The sequence below is a fragment of the Antedon mediterranea genome, chromosome 7 (genome assembly GCF_964355755.1).
Source record: "Antedon mediterranea chromosome 7, ecAntMedi1.1, whole genome shotgun sequence".
In the NCBI taxonomy this organism is placed as follows: Eukaryota; Metazoa; Echinodermata; class Crinoidea; order Comatulida; family Antedonidae; genus Antedon; species Antedon mediterranea.
The window spans coordinates 26,779,161-26,797,969 of record NC_092676.1 but is presented as its reverse complement, the minus strand read 5'-3'; the positions used below and the strand labels follow the sequence as shown (position 1 = coordinate 26,797,969).

The 18,809-nt window shown below is 34.2% G+C and overlaps 3 protein-coding genes across 3 annotated transcripts; all 3 read left to right on the top strand.

Moving 5' to 3' along the window:
- The first annotated feature begins 375 nt into the window (after positions 1–375).
- LOC140054680 (uncharacterized) lies at positions 376–3,522 on the top strand. Its single transcript, XM_072099761.1, has 2 exons — positions 376–476; positions 1,660–3,522. The coding sequence occupies exon 2, from the start codon at positions 1,666–1,668 to the stop codon at positions 3,343–3,345; it is 1,680 nt and encodes a 559-aa protein (XP_071955862.1). The 5' UTR covers positions 376–476; positions 1,660–1,665; the 3' UTR covers positions 3,346–3,522.
- Positions 3,523–6,789: 3,267 nt separating this feature from the next.
- On the top strand, positions 6,790–9,881 carry LOC140054253 (uncharacterized). Its single transcript, XM_072099172.1, has 2 exons — positions 6,790–6,835; positions 7,335–9,881. The coding sequence occupies exon 2, from the start codon at positions 7,341–7,343 to the stop codon at positions 9,018–9,020; it is 1,680 nt and encodes a 559-aa protein (XP_071955273.1). The 5' UTR covers positions 6,790–6,835; positions 7,335–7,340; the 3' UTR covers positions 9,021–9,881.
- Positions 9,882–13,952: 4,071 nt separating this feature from the next.
- LOC140055574 (uncharacterized) lies at positions 13,953–15,660 on the top strand. The gene has a single exon (XM_072100911.1). It carries the CDS (start codon positions 13,953–13,955, stop codon positions 15,591–15,593), a length of 1,641 nt encoding a protein of 546 aa, XP_071957012.1. The 3' UTR covers positions 15,594–15,660.
- Positions 15,661–18,809: the final 3,149 nt, after the last annotated feature.

Below are 18,809 nucleotides of genomic sequence, written 5' to 3'. Positions count from 1 at the left end.
ATGATTAAAAGAACTTAACAAATTTACACAATATAGACCAAAGATTACATGGATAAGTAGAGGTCTTAACTTGAAAAAAAGAAATATCAAGGGAATTTCTGAAAGAATGGTCAAACAAAAGAGGGTGCTCTCTGCCGAGAAAAAGAAAAAGAAAGAAACTACAATGCTAAGATGATTAAAAGCATTTAAAAGCGAATTTATACAATATGACCAAAGATTGCCTTGATACAGACTATAACACTAATGACAGACCTCCAAGAGACTCGTTGATTGGTTAATGGACATTAAAACATTAAAGAAGATTTCCTGTCTATTATACCATGCTTATAAAAGAAAGAAAAAACAACTTTTTATAACACAATCCATCAAGATTTATATTGATCCACTTTAAATTTTCTACTCTGGTGCTTGGTCATCAAACATAAGAAATTGCACTTCAGAAGAATATTCCTTCTAGGACAACAGTTTATTTACAGGTAAGATTAAAAAGATGGGGAATCCATTGGTTCATTCTGTTGGTATTAGCACAATTTGTTGGTCAAGCGGTCAAGAATAAGTAAAGTTAGATAAATTTAAAGTCAAAGAGAAGGGAAATTTTGTTTTAGTGCAAACTGGTTTGAACTAGTTTAAACATTGAAGGAGACAAACTTCAGACAAGTTTGTGTTTTACTTTAATAATTAATAAACAATTATACAATGCTTTTAAAATCATTTCCATCACAATTAGTTTTAAACAGCTATTTTATACTGGTAGAGAAAAGACTTGAGTTCTAAAGCTAAAGGACTGCACATTATTTCTAATTATTTTTACCCTTTTCAAATAACAGAATACTTTAAAACAATTGTTAGACAGAGTTGAAAATTGATGGCAATCAGGTTAATAATTTCCAACCTAACTCAATTTGTAAAATAAAAGGGTATTAAAAAAATACTTTTTGGAGTTGTTGGTTTTGAAAACTTACTTCAGTAACAATATATTGCTCTGAAAAACAATAATTAATTAGAAAGAGATTTAAGCCCATGGGATTATTTTCAAAGTTTCACAACACCCTTTTTATAATGTTGCTAATTCATCCACAAAGCAAATAAAAAAAACTTGACTTTTTAAAACAAATAGAGTTGAAAATTGAAGGTAGTTGAGTTATTAATAAAGTTATTATATGAATATAATTTTATTTATAGCAGAAATTTAATCATAGGCAGAAGGTGAGCACATTTTTTCCTGTAAAAGAAGCAAAATTAATTTAGATTTTATATATTGCTATATCAGTTAGCTTGGAACTGAAAAACAATTCAATTGTCATTATATATAAATAGTTTACTACTGCTTAGGTGGTCAATTTTTACTTATTTTGATCTCTTTTCACACATTGTCATTTTATTTATAGCTTTTGTACTTATGGAAAATAAAATTAATGACAAACACAAATCCAAGAAAGTGATAATTGCATTTTTATTATTTCAACAATTCAAATCTGTAAATTTTTTTTATTCCAAAGTCAAAGAAAATTGCAATACTTCCAGATTAATTTCACTGACTTGCATTTTTAATTATGGTTTTATAAAAATAAATAAGGGTGAGGGGCACTTCACCTGCTCTTAAAGCACAAGCATGTTTTATTAAAATAAAAATTATGGAATTTATATTTTATTTTTCAGTCAACCATGAGTTTACCATTTTACTCCGACATTGAAAAGAAAATGTCCGCAGTTAACAAGGACAAAGAGAGATTGAAGAACTTGGAACTGTTTGTTCTCGACATCTCTTTGCGAGAGACAACCGTAGCTACTCTAAAGGCGCACACTATCGAGAACAAGCGGGCAATCTATGAAGAAATTAAGAAATGTGGGTTCAAGTACTTCATCGTGGAATCTTTCAACCATCAGACAAGAATTGGAGATCTGTTCTTGAAGGAACTTATTGCACAAGGTGAAGACCTGTCCAAGGCATTTGCCTTCTCAGAACTGTGGGAGAAGATTGTTGATAAAGTTCCGCAGCCTGACATCCCAATTGGAATGTTGAAATGTAAAGAGTTTGGCATAAAGAACGTGTTCATTGAGTTTGATCTGATGTATTATAAGATTGATTATAATAAGATGAACATGGATGAAGTTTGCAAGTATTTGAAAAAAAAGATTGACTGGATTCGAGCAAATATTTCCAAAGATTCACTGATTTTGCTCAACTTTAGAGATTTGTCCACAACCATGATGAAGTATCCTGAACGTGTCAGACATGTTGTCAACTATCTCTCCAGTCTTCCTAAGGAAGAAAGAATTCTTGGTTTAGCATTTGAAGATCTTGGTGCAGTACTGCCAGAGCAGCTAGGAGCTTGGACACTTGCTATCAAGAAAGAGATGAAAAGATGTGGATGGAAAGATGGACAACTTTTGTTCCACCAGCATGAGCAGTGGGGTTTAATGCATGCAGCTAACCTGGAAGTCCTTGCATCAGGAGCTACAGGTGTGTGGGCAGGCTTATGCATAGAGGGCGCTGCACTTGGCCATGCCGATACTTGTACTGCCATTTTGAATCTGATCAGACTTGGAAACACAAAAGTCTTGAAGCAATACAACTGCAAATATCTCAGAAAAGCAGCTATCAGGGTCACCAAAGCTGCCACTGGTGGTAAAAAGCCAAATCCTAAGCAACCAATCTACGGTGAAAGGGCAACTGACTTGGTGTTTGGATTCATTTTCTCAGATCCCACAGCCCAGGGGGGATTCAACATGGCCGATTTCTTTGGAATGAAACAAGAAGTTCGAATTACAAACATGGCGAATGCAGATATGGTACTGATGAAACTCAAAGATGTGTTTGGAGAAGATCCACAATTTACACTTGAAATGGCAGGAAAGATGAAGGAGCAGATGTTGAAAAATGTTTCAGATGGCAGAAAGGAAGAATATAACAGTAAAGTAGGACTTGCCATGTTGTTTGATCAAGCTGGTGGGAAGTTGACAAAAGAGATGGCCGACGTTATTGCAGAGGGTACCAAGAACTCTTCCTTCATCAACACACTCATAGATGAGATTAAGGAATCTTGGGATGAATGGGACGGAAGAGGTGGCAGCAGGGTAGATAACCAACTGACCTTTGACCATTTCTATAATGGCTTTATGGCGCCGTACTTTGGTTGCTATCGCTGCGAAGACAGCCAACAAGGCTTGAAAGCTATGGATATGGACCAAGATGGCATGATTGACTGGTTTGAGTTTAGACACTTCTTGATTTGGGCTGGAAGACAACATCCCAAAGTTGAAAGTAGTCAAGAGCTTCTTGACATTGCGTTTAGAGATGGTCTTATCCCAGCTATGAATGATGAAATGAATAAAAAAAAATAAGGGAAAACATGACTACTAATGGGGATTAAGCTTATTTTGAGTTCCCTTTTCCACAACTTCTGATGATATACTTTAACCTAATGTTTAATTTTGATGGAATAAAATTTATTTTAGTGATTGATTATAAATGGTTCTCTAATAGAAGTTCCTAACCAACAGTTTGATTTCTTTGCATCTGTAGTAACTAAATAGTTACAGTAATAGAGGAATAAGTTAAATTCATTTATAGTTCTTAAGTGGTTTTGCACAATGATTTTGTTTGCATTTGTAGTAACTAAATAATTAATAGAGTTATTAAAGTTAAATTCATTTATAGCGCTTTTGGTGACGTGGTTTATTTTTGTCTAAAGCACAATTAAATGTTGTTTGCATTTGTAGTGATTAAATTCATTTATAATTAGTATAGTGATGTAGTAAATTTTTTAGCACCTAAAACAACCTTACTAATTTCAAAAGTTCTGCGGCTTAATGGTTGATTTGCAAATATTTCTAAAGTGTTCGTATTTACAATTACAATACAATACAATTTACAAAATATCAAATTATTATAATATATATTTTATACTTGATAAACCTAGTAAAAAAAAACACAATATGTACATACATGAACATTATGGAAAAGCAGATAATGGTTGGCAATTAAAAGGATTTATAGTCGCTTGGTAAGTAGATGCCTTAACTTAAAAAATATGAAATGTGAAGAGGATTTATGAAAGAGTGGTCAAACAAAAGATGGTGAGCTTTGCTGACCCTGTTCCATTAAGGTATATTTACTGCAAAAAAAATAAAATAAAAAGAAGAAACTACAATGCTGAGATGATTAAAAGCACTCAACGAATTTACACAATATATACCAAAGATTACATGGATATGTAAGTAGAGCTCTTAACTTGCAACAATGAAATACTAAGAGAATTTATGAAATGGAAAACAAAAGAGGGTGCGCTCCACCGACCCTGTTCCATTAAAGTATATTTACTGCAAGAAAAAAAAAACTACAATGCTAAGATGATTAAAAGCAATCAACGAATTTAACCAAAGATTGCCCTGATACAGGCTATAACAATACATTACAGACCTCCAAGAGACTCGTTGATTGGTTAATGGGCATATTCATTAAATAAAGAAGATTTCTAACTGTTGTGTCAAATTAGAGAGTAACTATTATACCATGCTTATAAAAGTTAACAAAACAACTTTTTATAACACAATCCATCAAGATTTATATTGATCCCATTTTAATTTTAAGCAACAGTGAAAGTAAGTCTTCTACTCTGGTAGTTGGAATTGGACTTGCACACAGAAGAATATTCCTTCTAGGACAACAGTTTTACAGGTAAGATTAAAATGATGGGGTGAGAGGGGGAATCAATAGGTTCATTCTCTTGGGAGTTTACTGTAAGTTATTAGCACAATTTGTTAGTCAAGCGGTCAAGAATAAGTAAAGTTGGATAAATTTTAAAGCCCCCTTCCCTACGTTTTTTAGATCTAATTTAAGATCACAAACTATATTTAATGTAAAAATAATACTATATGGTCCTATTGCGATAACTTTGTTCGTCTTTAAACGGTTACAAATGTGAAAAATAAGTCGATTCTAATAATTATAGCGGCCCGCTATAAATCCCAAAATGCATTGCGCGCGGATTGATATTTTTGTTTTTCACCTGTAATTCGCCCACTTTTCGATCGATCGTGAGGCCAAAACTAATGAAAGACTCCTAACTTTTCAGCGAAAATACCGGGTTTTGCAAAAATAGAAAGACAATTAATGCAGCAACTATACAACGTCAGGCTAGGTATATAGCTAGCGTACGATGTTCGTACGTTACCGATGTTTACCAGCTAGGCCTACAAAACTAAGCCTAGGCTAGGCTAGGCCTAAGACCGTCCACGAGAGGTCGATCGCCGGGAGCTACTTAGGTAGTGCATTGTTTCTCACTTTTTATCATAATTTACCATAAAACGTACATTTAAGACAAAAAATGACATGGTTTAATGTTTTTAAAGTGATATATATGTATTATTTTCCAAAAAACGTCCAAATTTGCAGGGAAGGGGTCTTTAAGTCAAAGAGAAGGGAAGTTTTGTTGTAGTGCAAACTGGTTTGAACTAGTTTAAACATTGAAGGAGACAAACTTCAGACAAGTTTTTGTTTTACTTTAATAATAATTAATAAACAATTATACAATGCAATCATTCCATCACAATTAGTTTTAGCTATTTTATAATGGTAGAGAAAATACTTGAATTCTAAAGCTAATATAAAGGACTGCACATTATTAGTTATCCGCTTGGTATACCAAGCGGATAATTAGTTATCCGCTTGGTATACCAAGCGGATAACTCCTTGTTATTGTATGAGATCAACATTTTTTTTCTGTATTATTCTCGTTTCCATCCTTCCTTTTTGTGGATCGCGTTTCTCTAAAATGTGTAAACATAACATTTCATAACTTTGACAACATATGGGCATTTACGTGAAGTTGTGCACCTCCTATTTTTGAATGACGTCATAGTTGCGCAACGTGACTTACGCGCAATTTTATGAATTTCAATGATTGAACATAGATTAAAAACCAAAAGTCATTTAGTATTGACACTTTGACAAAATTTAAGTCATATCAGGGGCAAACTTTCTACGGATTAAAAATGGCATGTTTCACAAGAAGTTACGCGCGCACGCGCATTTAAAATTTCAAAATGCGCAAAATTAATTTCTAATCAATTTTGAGTGAGTTAAATTTTCAGCAAGTGTCAATACAAAATGACTTTTAGTTTTTAATCTATGATCAATCATTGAAATTCATAAAATCGCGTGTAACTTACGCTGCGCAACTCGGACAAGACTGAAAACCTTATTACGACATCTTCAGATAGAGGTCAATCTTCTGATTAAGTTATACAATGTTATGTTGAGAAGATTTAGAGATACACGCGCAACAAAATTCGTGGAAAGAAAGAAGAACATAGAAAAATAAAAAAAAAGATCCTGACAATAACAAGGGGAATATAAGTGCGATAACCAATAATAATTTAAAACAAACTATTATTAGACAGTTGAAAATTTATGGCAGTCAGGTTAATAATTTCCAACATAACTGCATTTGTAAAATAAAAGGGTATTACAAAACTCTTGGGAGTTTTGAAAACTTACTTTAGTAAAACTTAAAATATGTTTAATATACAAACCAACGCCACATTTATACTACAATATATTACTCTCAAAAACAATAGTTAAATTAAAAGGGATTTAAGACCATGGGATTATTTTCAAAGTTTCACAATACCCTTTTTATAATTGCTAATTCATCCACAAAGCAAATTAAAAAACTTTTTAAAACAAATAGAGTTGAAAAATGAAGGTAGTTGAGTTATTAATAAGTTATTTATGCAAACACAATTGTATTTATAGGAGAAATTTAACCATAGGTGAGCAGAAATGTTTAGAAAATCTCAGCCAAAAGATCAAGTTGGAAAGAAACCTAAGGTAAAGTTTTTTTCCTGTAAAAGAAGCTAAATTAATTTAGATTTTATATATTGCTATATCAGTTAGCTTGGAACTGAAAAACAATTCAATTGTCATTATATATAAATAGTTTACTACTGCTTAGGTGGTCAATGCTTAAATCAATTTTTACATATTTTGATCTCTTTTAACACATTGTTGTCATTTTATTTATGTAAATAACTGTTGTACTTATGGGAAATAAAATTAATGACAGCCACAAATCCAAGAAAGTGATAATTGCATTTATATTAGCTCAACAATTCAAATCTGTAGATTTTTTTTACTCCAAAGTCATAGAAAATTGCAATAGGCTGAACTTACAGATAAATTTCACTGACTTGCGTTTTTAATTATGGTAAAAAAAAAAAAGAAGAACTTTCTTTCTGATCTTCACCTGCTCTTAAAGCACAAGCACATTTTAAATATTAAAATAAAAATTATGGACTTTATATGTTTTATTTAATGTTTTATTTTTTAGTCAACCATGAGTTTACCATTTTACTCCGACATTGAAAAGAAAATGTCCGCAGTTAACAAGGACAAAGAGAGATTGAAGAACTTGGAACTGTTTGTTCTCGACAACTCTTTGCGAGAGACAACAGTAGCTACTTTAAAGGCGCACACTATTGAGAACAAGCGAGCAATCTATGAAGAGATTAAGAAATGTGGGTTCAAGTACTTCATCGTGGAATCTTTCAACCATCAGACAAGAATTGGAGATCTGTTCTTGAAGGAACTTATTGCCAAGGGTGAAGACTTATCGAATGCGTTTGCCTTCTCAGAACTGTGGGAGAAGATTGTTGATAAAGTTCCTCAGCCTGACATCCCAATTGGAATGTTGAAATGTAAAGAGTTTGGCATAAAGAACGTGTTCATTGAGTTTGACCTGATGTATTATAAGATTGATTATAATAAGATGAACATGGATGAAGTTTGCAAGTATTTTAAAGAAAAGATCGACTGGATTCGGGCAAATATTTCCAAAGATTCATTGATTTTGGTCAACTTTAGAGATTTGTCCACAACCATGATGAAGTATCCTGAACGTGTCAGACATGTTGTCAACTATCTCTCCAGTCTTCCTAAAAAAGAACGAATCCTGGGTTTAGCATATGAAGATCTTGGTGCAGTACTGCCAGAGCAGCTAGGAGCTTGGACACTTGCTATCAAGAGAGAGATGGAAAGATGTGGATGGAATGATGGACAACTTTTGTTCCACCAGCACGAGCAGTGGGGTTTAATGCATTCAGCTAACCTGGAAGTCCTTGCATCAGGTGCTACAGGCATGTGGGCAGGCTTATGCATAGAGGGCGCTGCACTTGGCCATGCCGATACTTGTACTGCCATCTTGAACTTGATCAGACTTGGAAACACAAAAGTCTTGAAACAATACAACTGCAAATATCTCAGAAAAGCAGCTATCAGAGTCACCAAAGCTGCCACTGGTGGTAAAAAGCCAAATCCTAAGCAACCAATCTACGGTGAAAGGGCAACTGACTTGGTGTTTGGATTCATTTTCTCAGATCCTACGGCCCAGGGAGGATTCAATATGGCCGAATTCTTTGGAATGAAACAAGAAGTTAGAATTACAAACATGGCGAATGCAGATATGGTACTGATGAAACTAAAAGATGTGTTTGGAGAAGATCCACAATTTACTCTTGAAATGGCAGGAAAGATGAAAGATCAGATGTTGAAAAATGTTTCAGATGGCAGAAAGGAAGAATATAACAGTAAAGTAGGACTTGCCATGTTGTTTGATCAAGCTGGTGGGAAGTTGACAAAAGAGATGGCCGACGTCATTGCAGAGGGTACCAAGAATTCTTCCTTCATCAACACACTCGTAGATGAGATTAAGGAATCTTGGGATGAATGGGACGGAAGAGGTGGCAGCAGGGTAGATAACCAACTGACCTTTGACCATTTCTATAACGGCTTTATGGCACCGTACTTTGGTTGCTATCGCTGCGAAGATAGCCAACAAGGCTTGAAAGCTATGGATATGGACCAAGACGGCATGATTGACTGGTTTGAGTTTAAACACTTCCTGATATGGGCTGGCAGACAACATCCTGAAGTTAAAACAAGTCAGGAGCTGCTTGACATCACCTTTAGAGATGGTCTTATCCCAGCTATGAATGATGAAATGAATAAAAAAAAATAAGGGAAAACATGACTATTAATTAGGATTAGGCCTATTTTGAGTTCTCTACTTCTGATGATATACTCTAACCAAAATGTTTCATTTTAATGGAATAAAATTTATTTTATTGATTGATTTATAAATGGTTCTCTAATAGAAGTTTCTAACCAACAGTTTGATTTCTTTGCATTTGTAGTAACTAAATAATTAATAGAGGAATAAGTTAAATTCATTTATAGCGCTTTTGGTGATGTGATTTATTTTTGTGTAAAGCACAATTAAATGTTGTTTGCATTTGTACTGATAACATTTTTATATTAAAAAAATGGGCATGATGTGATTTACAATTTAATAACTATTAGTTTGTGTATTTTTGCGATTAATCAACACATTTTTATTTTGTTACACATTTCCATGGTAAAAAAAACATTTTTTCCATAAATTATTAAAAATGTATTGTGTATTTATAGTATATAATTAACTAGTGAAAAATGGGCATGTAATTCATAATTAAAGAACTATCTTTGATGTGTATGTATCTCATTAAGAAGCTTTATCATACAGATTCCTCTCGTATCGTTTCAAATTAATTAATCAGTATTACTATTAATATAATAAATATCTTTTCACGAAATCCACATAAATAAATACACAAAAAGTTGATTGATAATAAGTCAATGTCTATTTATTTTTTACAAAATACAAAGGGCATTATTAGATTAATGAAGATTGTTCTTACAACTGACCAGTCAAAAAGTTACGCGGCGTTTTTTGTAAGAAATATTTCTTGTTATATTTAGTTATTAGTATAGCGATGTAGTTATTTTTAGCAACTTTTCAGTTTAGTTATTTGTTAATCTTCATATTATTAAATCCACAATAAAAACATTAATGTTAATGTGATTTATTTCATGAGGTCACTAGTAATTAATGTAGTTGACAATTGACAATGATTTGAAAAATTGACTATAAAGTGAGGTGTGATGATGTCATGGAAGGTGTGATGATGTCATGGGAGGTGTGATGATATAATGGGAGGTGTGATGATGTTATTGGAGGTGTAATGATGTCATGAGAGGTGTGATGATGTCGTGGGAGGTGTGATGATGTCATGGGAGGTGTAATGATGTCATGGGAGGTGTGATGATGTCATGGGAGGTGTGATGATGTCATGGGAGGTGTAATGATGTCATGGGAGGTGTGATGATGTCATGGGAGGTGTGATGATGTTATTGGAGGTGTAATGATGTCATGAGAGGTGTGATGATGTCATGGGAGGTGTGATGATGTCATGGGAGGTGTGATGGGAGGTGTAATGATGTCATGGGAGGTGTGATGATGTCATGGGAGGTGTGATGATGTCATGGGAGGTGTAATGATGTCATGGGAGGTGTGATGATGTCATGGGAGGTGTGATGATGTCATGGGATGAAGACGAATGTCCTGCATGTCACACGTTCACGTAACAGACAGTTGTCTAAATACCTTTTGTCTGACTCTCATATTAGTCCGGTGACATCTTTTAAATACCTTGGTGTTATTTTTAACTCAAAATTGACCTGGGATGACCATGTCCATGTTTCCAAAGCTAAACGTATGTTGGGCTTTGTTTGGAGTGTGGCTGGACATGCTTCGACCAGTGCATTTTTGTCTTTGTACAAAAGTCTTGTTTTGCCTGGTCTGGAGTATGCGCAACCTGCTTGGTTTCCATGGACGAAGTCTTTGTCAGATCAGCTTGAGGGGGTCCATAGGAGAGCAACTCGTCTTGCTCTCAAACAGCATCGTGGACAGATGTGCTCTGAGGAGAGGTTAAATTTGCTTTCTGTTTCATCTTTGTCCGTTAGAAGAGATAAATTTCTTATTATATTTTGTTTTAAGGTTCTGGTGGGGTTTCTGGACTGTAGCACAGTTCATGACTGTATTTTAATAAATACCCGTCACAATGATCGCCTGTGCTTCAGACATCAAGCATCAAGGACACAGGCTTTTTTCCATTCTATTACAATCAGGTTACCCCGTGTCTGGGACCAGCTTCCCAGACCGTTGACTGATGCTGCAGTCCTAGAAAGCCCATCAGCCTTCATTAGAAAAGTTCATATTCATTTTGATTCGCTGTAACTGTATTTTGTCTTTTGTCTTTTATGTCTAAACTGTCTTTTGGGTTGGGTCAACCGGCTCAGCTACAGTGATTCAGTTCACTTAGGTTGACCCTGGTCTCCCCAATTTCAGTTTTTTTTGTTATGTATATACTCAAATAGACCAAATAAATAATGAAATGAAAGTTTAGTATATGGACTGTTTTTATAACAAGCTACTGAGACCTGAGCCATCTACAAGGGGTCACAAACTCGGAAAATGAAAGGCCTACTTAACACTAACTGTAATCCAATCTAATTAAACTATATAGCCACTATGCTACTGAAATACTGAAACTAATGAGCCATATGCGCCGATAAATATTTTCCTCTTTAAGTGTAAATGTGGTAATGTGGTATACTGTATTATGGTATCTGCTGGTATAATATAATTACCTGTACTGGAATACCTTGCAGAGGTTTCCAGATGTCTAAAAAACAAATTTTTCCTGAAAATGTGCTGTTCTATAGCCGAATGGACAAAGAGGAAAAGGTCTTTTTAAAAAACATCTCAAAACGCATGTGTTCCCTAAGTTGCATTTTTATTTAATTTTTGTTGTATGTGGTTCTGTTAAAAAGTCTCTCTGTACAGATCTTCTGGAAATACGCTTTATAAATAATGAATAATAATCTGAAACAGACAGAGTATCTGTTGTACGATTTAAGGGGAGACAGAGTAACACATTTTGGGTTAGTGCTATTATAATATAGATAGTCAGTCAAAACATAAATTGAAACGGTGAACATTAAAGGTGTGTCTAGTAGCATTAGACATTATTCATACGGAAATCGTGAATTAAAGGATGGATAAAGTATTTTACCATGCTTATAAACTAAGTTTAATTTGAGGCTTTGGGAGTGGTACTAGGTCAGGATTTAAAACCCTGGACAGTGGGATTGAAGGCAAGCATGCTAACCACAGCTACACATTACGATGATGTCATATCACTACCATATTTGGGCACATCACACTTTTTTTGTCAATTTTTTTTTATGTAAACAAGTATAGGTCGGTGAATAATATTAAATATTATAGTATAATTAATTAACTTGAGTTTTTTACTCATATATGATACTTATAAACGCACGATATACGACGATACTAAAGCTGTTTACACTGGTTATGACACTGGTTATGACACTGGTTATGACACTGGTTTTGACACTCAATAACAAGTAATTGTCATAATAAAGTTATGAATTGAACCAAATATTAGGCATGTTGACAGTTGATGACGTTTGTCTATGTCAATCAGACAGTGTAATGTGATTTGCTGCACATAAACTATAGTAAACACAATTGTAGTATATTAACCTGGGTTCAACTTTTCACCTCTAATATCACCCAATTTTTTGAATGCAGAGAAGTGGAATTTAGATTTTAGTTTTGTTCATGAAAAATGGGTAGAATGTAAAACCATGTTTCAATAAAACCAGGCAAGAAATGGTGATTCAAAAGAAGCCTAGTGGTCCTTCAACTAAACCCTGGTGACGGTAGTCATTCATTTAAACATGACGGTGGTCATTCATCTCAACCCTGGTGGCGGTGGTCATTCAACTAAACCCTAGGGGCGGTGGTAAGTTATTTAAACATGGTGACGGTGGTCATACAACTAAACCTTGGTGGAGGTGGTCATTCAACTAAACTCTGGTGGCGGTGGTCATTCAACTAAACCCTGGTGACGGTAATCATTCATTTAAACATGGTGATGGTGGTCATACAACTAAAACCCTGGTGGCGGTGGTCATACAACTAAACCTTAGTGGCGGTGGTCATTCAACTAAACTCTCGTGGCGGTGGTCATTCAACTAAACCCTGGTGGAGGTGGTCATTCAACTAAACCTTGGTGGCGGTGGTCATTCAACTGAACTCCGATGACGTTGGACAAACTAAATCAGACATTCTGATGTTTATCTAAATTGCTTAGCAAACAAACCCTTCTGTTCAATGCCTTTATACGATAAGAGAGATAAGAGATAACATTTAGTTATAAAAGCAGTTCATACCGGACATGAGCATCATTGATGACAAGACTATAGGACACTGTGAAGAGTCAGTACCAATAGGACCTGGAAGTCTATACATTTTGCAATAGCACTTAATTCAGTCAAACGTCTGCAACAATTTAAAAGTAAGTAAGGTAGATTATTGTATCTGTAATATATATATTAATTTTAATTGCTTCATAAAGGTATGCATCTTAAAATATGTGCAGCGATACTTAGAATTAGACACTTTAGAATTTTGTATTTCTTTCTTAATATAGAAATTCTTGAAGTGAAGTTATTACATACTTTTAGAGTCAAGTAAAAAGTAAAACTAAGGTATTCTTTTTTGTGTTATGTTACCGACAGTGGCGTAATGGAGAGACCTGAGGCCCCTGGCTTAGGAACCCCAAGTGGCCCTCCAACGCTGGAGGCATCGGGTGATTCTAGCCTTTTCCGACATATTTGAATGTCTGCTTTTTCCTCTGGACACTCCTCAGGGGCCCCATAAGATCCGGGGCCCCTGAGTTTAGCCAGTGAGCGCTCATAGCCATTACACCACTGGTTACTGAGATGTACAATTTAGCATGGTTCAAAATATTTGATAATCATTATTGTCAAACAAAACTATGACATTATCAAGATAAAACCTGTTGAAAACTAGTTATAGAAATTGTGGATGCAAATCAATGCACAACAATCAAAAAGCTCTAGTCATTTAGGGAAAATTTAAATTAAAGTAGATCTGTCAGTAGGTGAACAAACACTACTCTTTTTTTTCAGCTAGTCAATCATGAGTTCTGCTAAATTTCATGAAAACATTGAAAAAAAAATGACTGCAGTTAACAAGGATCATGAGAGATTGAAGAACATGGAGCTCTTTGTTCTTGACAACTCTTTGCGAGAGACGACTGTAGCTTCGTTAAAGGCACACACTATCGAGAACAAGCGAGCAATCTATGAAGAGATTAAGAAATGCAGGTTTAAATACTTCATCGTGGAATCTTTCAACCATCAGACAAGAATTGGAGATCTGTTTTTGGAAGAACTAAATGCAAAGGGTGAAGACCTATCAAATGCGTTTGCCTTCTCAGAACTGTGGGAGAAGATAGTTGATAAAGTTCCTCAGCCTGACATCCCAATTGGAATGTTGAAATGTAAAGAGTTTGGCATAAATAACGTGTTCCTCGAATTTGACCTGATGTATTACAAGATTGATTATAATAAGATGAACATGGATGAAGTTTGCAAGTATTTCAAAGAAAAAATCGACTGGATTCGAGCTAATCTTTCCAAAGATTCATTAATTTTAGTCAACTTCAGAGATTTCTCCACAACTATGATTAAGTATCCTGAACGTGTCAGACATGTTGTCAACTATCTCTCCAGTCTTCCTAAGGAAGAAAGAATTCTCGGTTTAGCATTTGAAGATCTTGGTGCTGTTATGCCAGAGCAGCTAGGAGCTTGGACACATGCCGTTAAGAAAGAGATGGAACGATGTGGATGGAAAGATGGACAACTTTTGTTCCACCAGCACGAGCAGTGGGGTGTAATGCATGCAGCCAACCTGGAGGTTCTTGCATCAGGTGCTACAGGCATGTGGGCAGGCTTATGCATAGAGGGCGCTGCACTTGGCCATGCCGATACTTGTACTGCCATTTTGAACTTGATCAGACTTGGAAACACAAAAGTATTGAAACAATACAACTGTGAATATCTCAGAAAAGCAGCTATCAACGTCACCAAAGCAGTCACTGGTAAAAAGCCAAATCCTAAGCAACCAATCTACGGTGAAAGGGCAACTGACTTGGTGTTCGGCTTCATTTTCTCAGATCCTACAGCCCAGGGTGGATTTAACATGGCCAAATTCTTCGGAATTGAACAAGAAGTTAGAATTTCAAACATGGCGAATGCAGATATGATACTGATAAAACTAAATGATGTGTTTGGTGAAGATCCACAATTTACTCTTGAAATGGCAGGAAAGATGAAGGAGCAGATGTTGAAAAATGCTTCAGATGGCAGAAAGGAAGAATATAACAGTAAAGTAGGACTTGCCATGTTGTTTGATCAAGCTGGTGGAAAGTTGACAAATGAGATGGCCGGAATCATCGCACAGGATAACAAGAACTCTCCATACATTAACACCCTCATAGATGAGATTAAGAAATCTTGGGATGAATGGGATGGAAGACATGGCAGCAAGGTAGATAATCGTTTGACCTTTGACCATTTTTATATCGGTTTTATGGCGCCATACTTCGGATGCTATCGCTGTGAAGACAGCCAACAAGGCTTAAAAGCTATGGATATGGACCAAGATGGCATGATTGACTGGTATGAGTTCAGACACTTCTTGATTTGGGCCGGAAGACAAAATCCCAAAGTTGAAAGTAGTCAAGAGCTGCTTGACATCGCGTTTAGGGATGGTCTTATCCCAGCTATGAAGGATGAAATGGACAGACAAAAATAAAGAAGCAGATGATCCTTAATGTTCTGTATATAATATTCAAAATAATAATAATAGAAAACAAATTATGAGGTCCATTGCACATATAAATAGAAATTTGTATTTTGATTGACTGCAATATTGTTACAAATTAATTGTAAATTTCAATGCAAAATTTAATGTTCAAAACTATATTTTTAAAATGATGATCAATTTAATGTTTAAACGAAGTTAAATATTTTATTTCAAATATTTAATATACTGTATATTCTAGAAAGATATTCTAGATAGTATTTTTCTTGTACTAATCTTTACATCTATATTATGCTTTAGTCTGAAATAGGCAGACACAATGCAAAAGGTTTTGTACAGATCTCCTCTGTGAAACGTAGATATGGTAACATTAGTATTCATTAAATTGTTATTATATTAAATCATTACTATTTTAAATTATTTTGAAAACAAAAATGATTAGTGTTAAATAACCAGATGCAAAATATCAGATTCAAAATAAAGTGATTATATTTCATTTAAAAAATTAAAACATGTGTACTTTTTAATCATTAAAGTTTAAAGGTTTGCATGGCGAATAAACACTAGTAAAGTTAGGTTTGCGGAAACCTAACTTTACCACAGTAGTACTTTTTAGTCATACTGAATTGAAGCAGGTATCCATATTTATGGGGACTCCTTCTGAACCAAATAAAATTAAAGGTGTTCTTTAAATAGAGATTGGCCATTTTTAAAAAAAACCATATTTAATGAGGGTGTTCCATCCAGCTATTGCTGATTATTAGGGACCCTCAGAGGTTCACAAGACAAACATATACACAAGATGCTCTACATAAACAAGTCTTATTACAAGTCTTTGGGAGTGGAGTAATTTGGTCCTTAGAAAAAAAACTGACATGTGACAGGACTTGAACCCAGGACCCTTGGAGTGGTAGCCAAGCATCATAACCACCAAGCCACAACTCCATACTGTTGAAACATGTATTGTTCATTTTTCAACAGGGAAGTGTGCTATAAAAATGTACAATTTGTAAGAGACCTAAGTTCATCGCCCCTAGTCTTGTTTGTTAAGTTAAGTTCAGTTCAGTTAATAGTATCTTCTTTATTTGATTATTCAGCAAAAAATACTATCTTTTATCTATAAGATACTATTATGCTTTGAACCTTTGATACAATATTCAACTAATAGTGTGGTTAATCTATGTATAAATATTCACATTAGCTGTATTATAAACAGACACTACGCCTCCCTCAACACTTCAAAGAGTATTCATTTAAATGAATAAACAAAAAATATATCACATCAATACCCCTTGAAACAACTGATGATGTCATTTCACTACCATATTTGGGCATATCACTACCATTATTTGAGCACACTTTATTTGTCTAGTTTGTATAGTATAGACAGATCTTAAATAAAGATACACAAAATAGATTGACATATTGACAAGAAAATCAGTTTGAAATGGAATAATTGCAGATCAAAAGACTAATGCGTTTGTTTTAATATTTAGGGGAATTTATAGAGGCCAAGTTAAAAGTGCAGGGTGTTATAATTGTTCCAAAAAAGGGGTTGCAATATAAATGTCATTACTAATACTACATACTTTCCAGGCTTTTTGGTCATACTTCACTCTTACGATCTATAGTGCAATAAAATTCATTATATTACCTCAAGTTAGTGGACACTTTGACATAAGAAAATAAACAGAACACTTTAAAAAAGTAGGAATTGACAACCTGAACTCATTTAACTAGCTCTTAATGGATAAATAGAAATAATTCTCTGACAATATGGGAAACAATTTTAACATTCCAAAAATGTTCGTCATTCTGGAGTAATTTTAGCTGATTTTTATGGGAAGAATATATAAAAAGATTTAATGGCTGAGTTTGTGGTTTTGAATACAATATATAACAACCATTTGTACTCCCTTACCCTGTAGTAAGTATTGTTTTTGAAATAAAATAATGGCTCAGGTAAACTCGAGCCTCAGATTGTTATAAAGAGGGTATATACCCATTAGTATTTAAAATACTGTATTGCGATTGAAAACCCTTTATTTTGTTGTGGTATTAAGAGACAATTGGAACAATAGTGTAGCGTTTTACTATAATGTTATAAAATCTACAAACTAAAGCCTGTTTTCCTGTCGATCGTTAAGTTGCCTTAAGTTGCGTTGAGTTGACAGATTCAACGATTTGACAGGAAAAGGGGGTAGAAATTAACGTTTAAAATCGTTAAAATCTTAAATCGTTAAAGTTGAACTCGGTTCAACTTTAACGATTTAAGATTTTAACGATTTTTACGATCGTTAAAACTGACCAATCAAATGGTTCACAAATTATGTCATTGCAGTTTGTGAAAAAGTAGTCACGCGCTGACAATTATTGAATTTTTACAACGCGACGATGTTTTTCACCTTTTTTGTACACTTTTAAGGTCTGATATTTAAAAAAGTCAAATTAAATTATAAAATTAAACCAATTAAATTTAATGTTTGTCTTTAATGTAAGCCTAGATTAAGATATCAACGAAAGCATGTCCTACGCTGGATTGAAGCATCAAAACCCTTAACTTTTTCAATTTTCACGCGGGCCCGGTTGCATGTGGCCGGCCTTGGTTTTGCAATACTTTACATCCACATGTCCCAGCAACGCTCGAGAGAACCAAGAAACTTTGAACGATCGCGTCAAAATGTGTAAATATTAGCGGTCTGACTCGATCATCGTAATCGCTATTCAACTTTAACGATTTTAAACTCAACGAAACTTAACGTCGACAGGAAAACAGGCTTAAATAAAGTATCCAAGACAGCTACTGTAGGGTTAGGTATCTAATGCGGTTACTGTATTTCCACAGATGGTTTCATTGCATCCAGACTATCTATGTATGAAGCTAAATTGATTTTTAGACAAGGCACAGGTACATATTAAAAACTGTTTTCTTTTTTCCATAAACCAATACTATAAAAGTACAAAAACTCAAATGTACTGTAAACTTCAAAGAAGTTTCTTTTTAAAAATTCATAAAATTAAAAAGGTAAAATTCTTATTTTTATTGTTTAAATTCATCTTGTGAAAATGTGTTGTCATGTATATGTAAATAGTGGCAATGAATTGAAACCGAAACTAAACTAAAGTTGTATTGGTTTCAAAGGTTAAATCCGAGTCCAGTATTTAACTTTTGATACCTCCAGTATTAGTTTGTATTTTTATTATTTT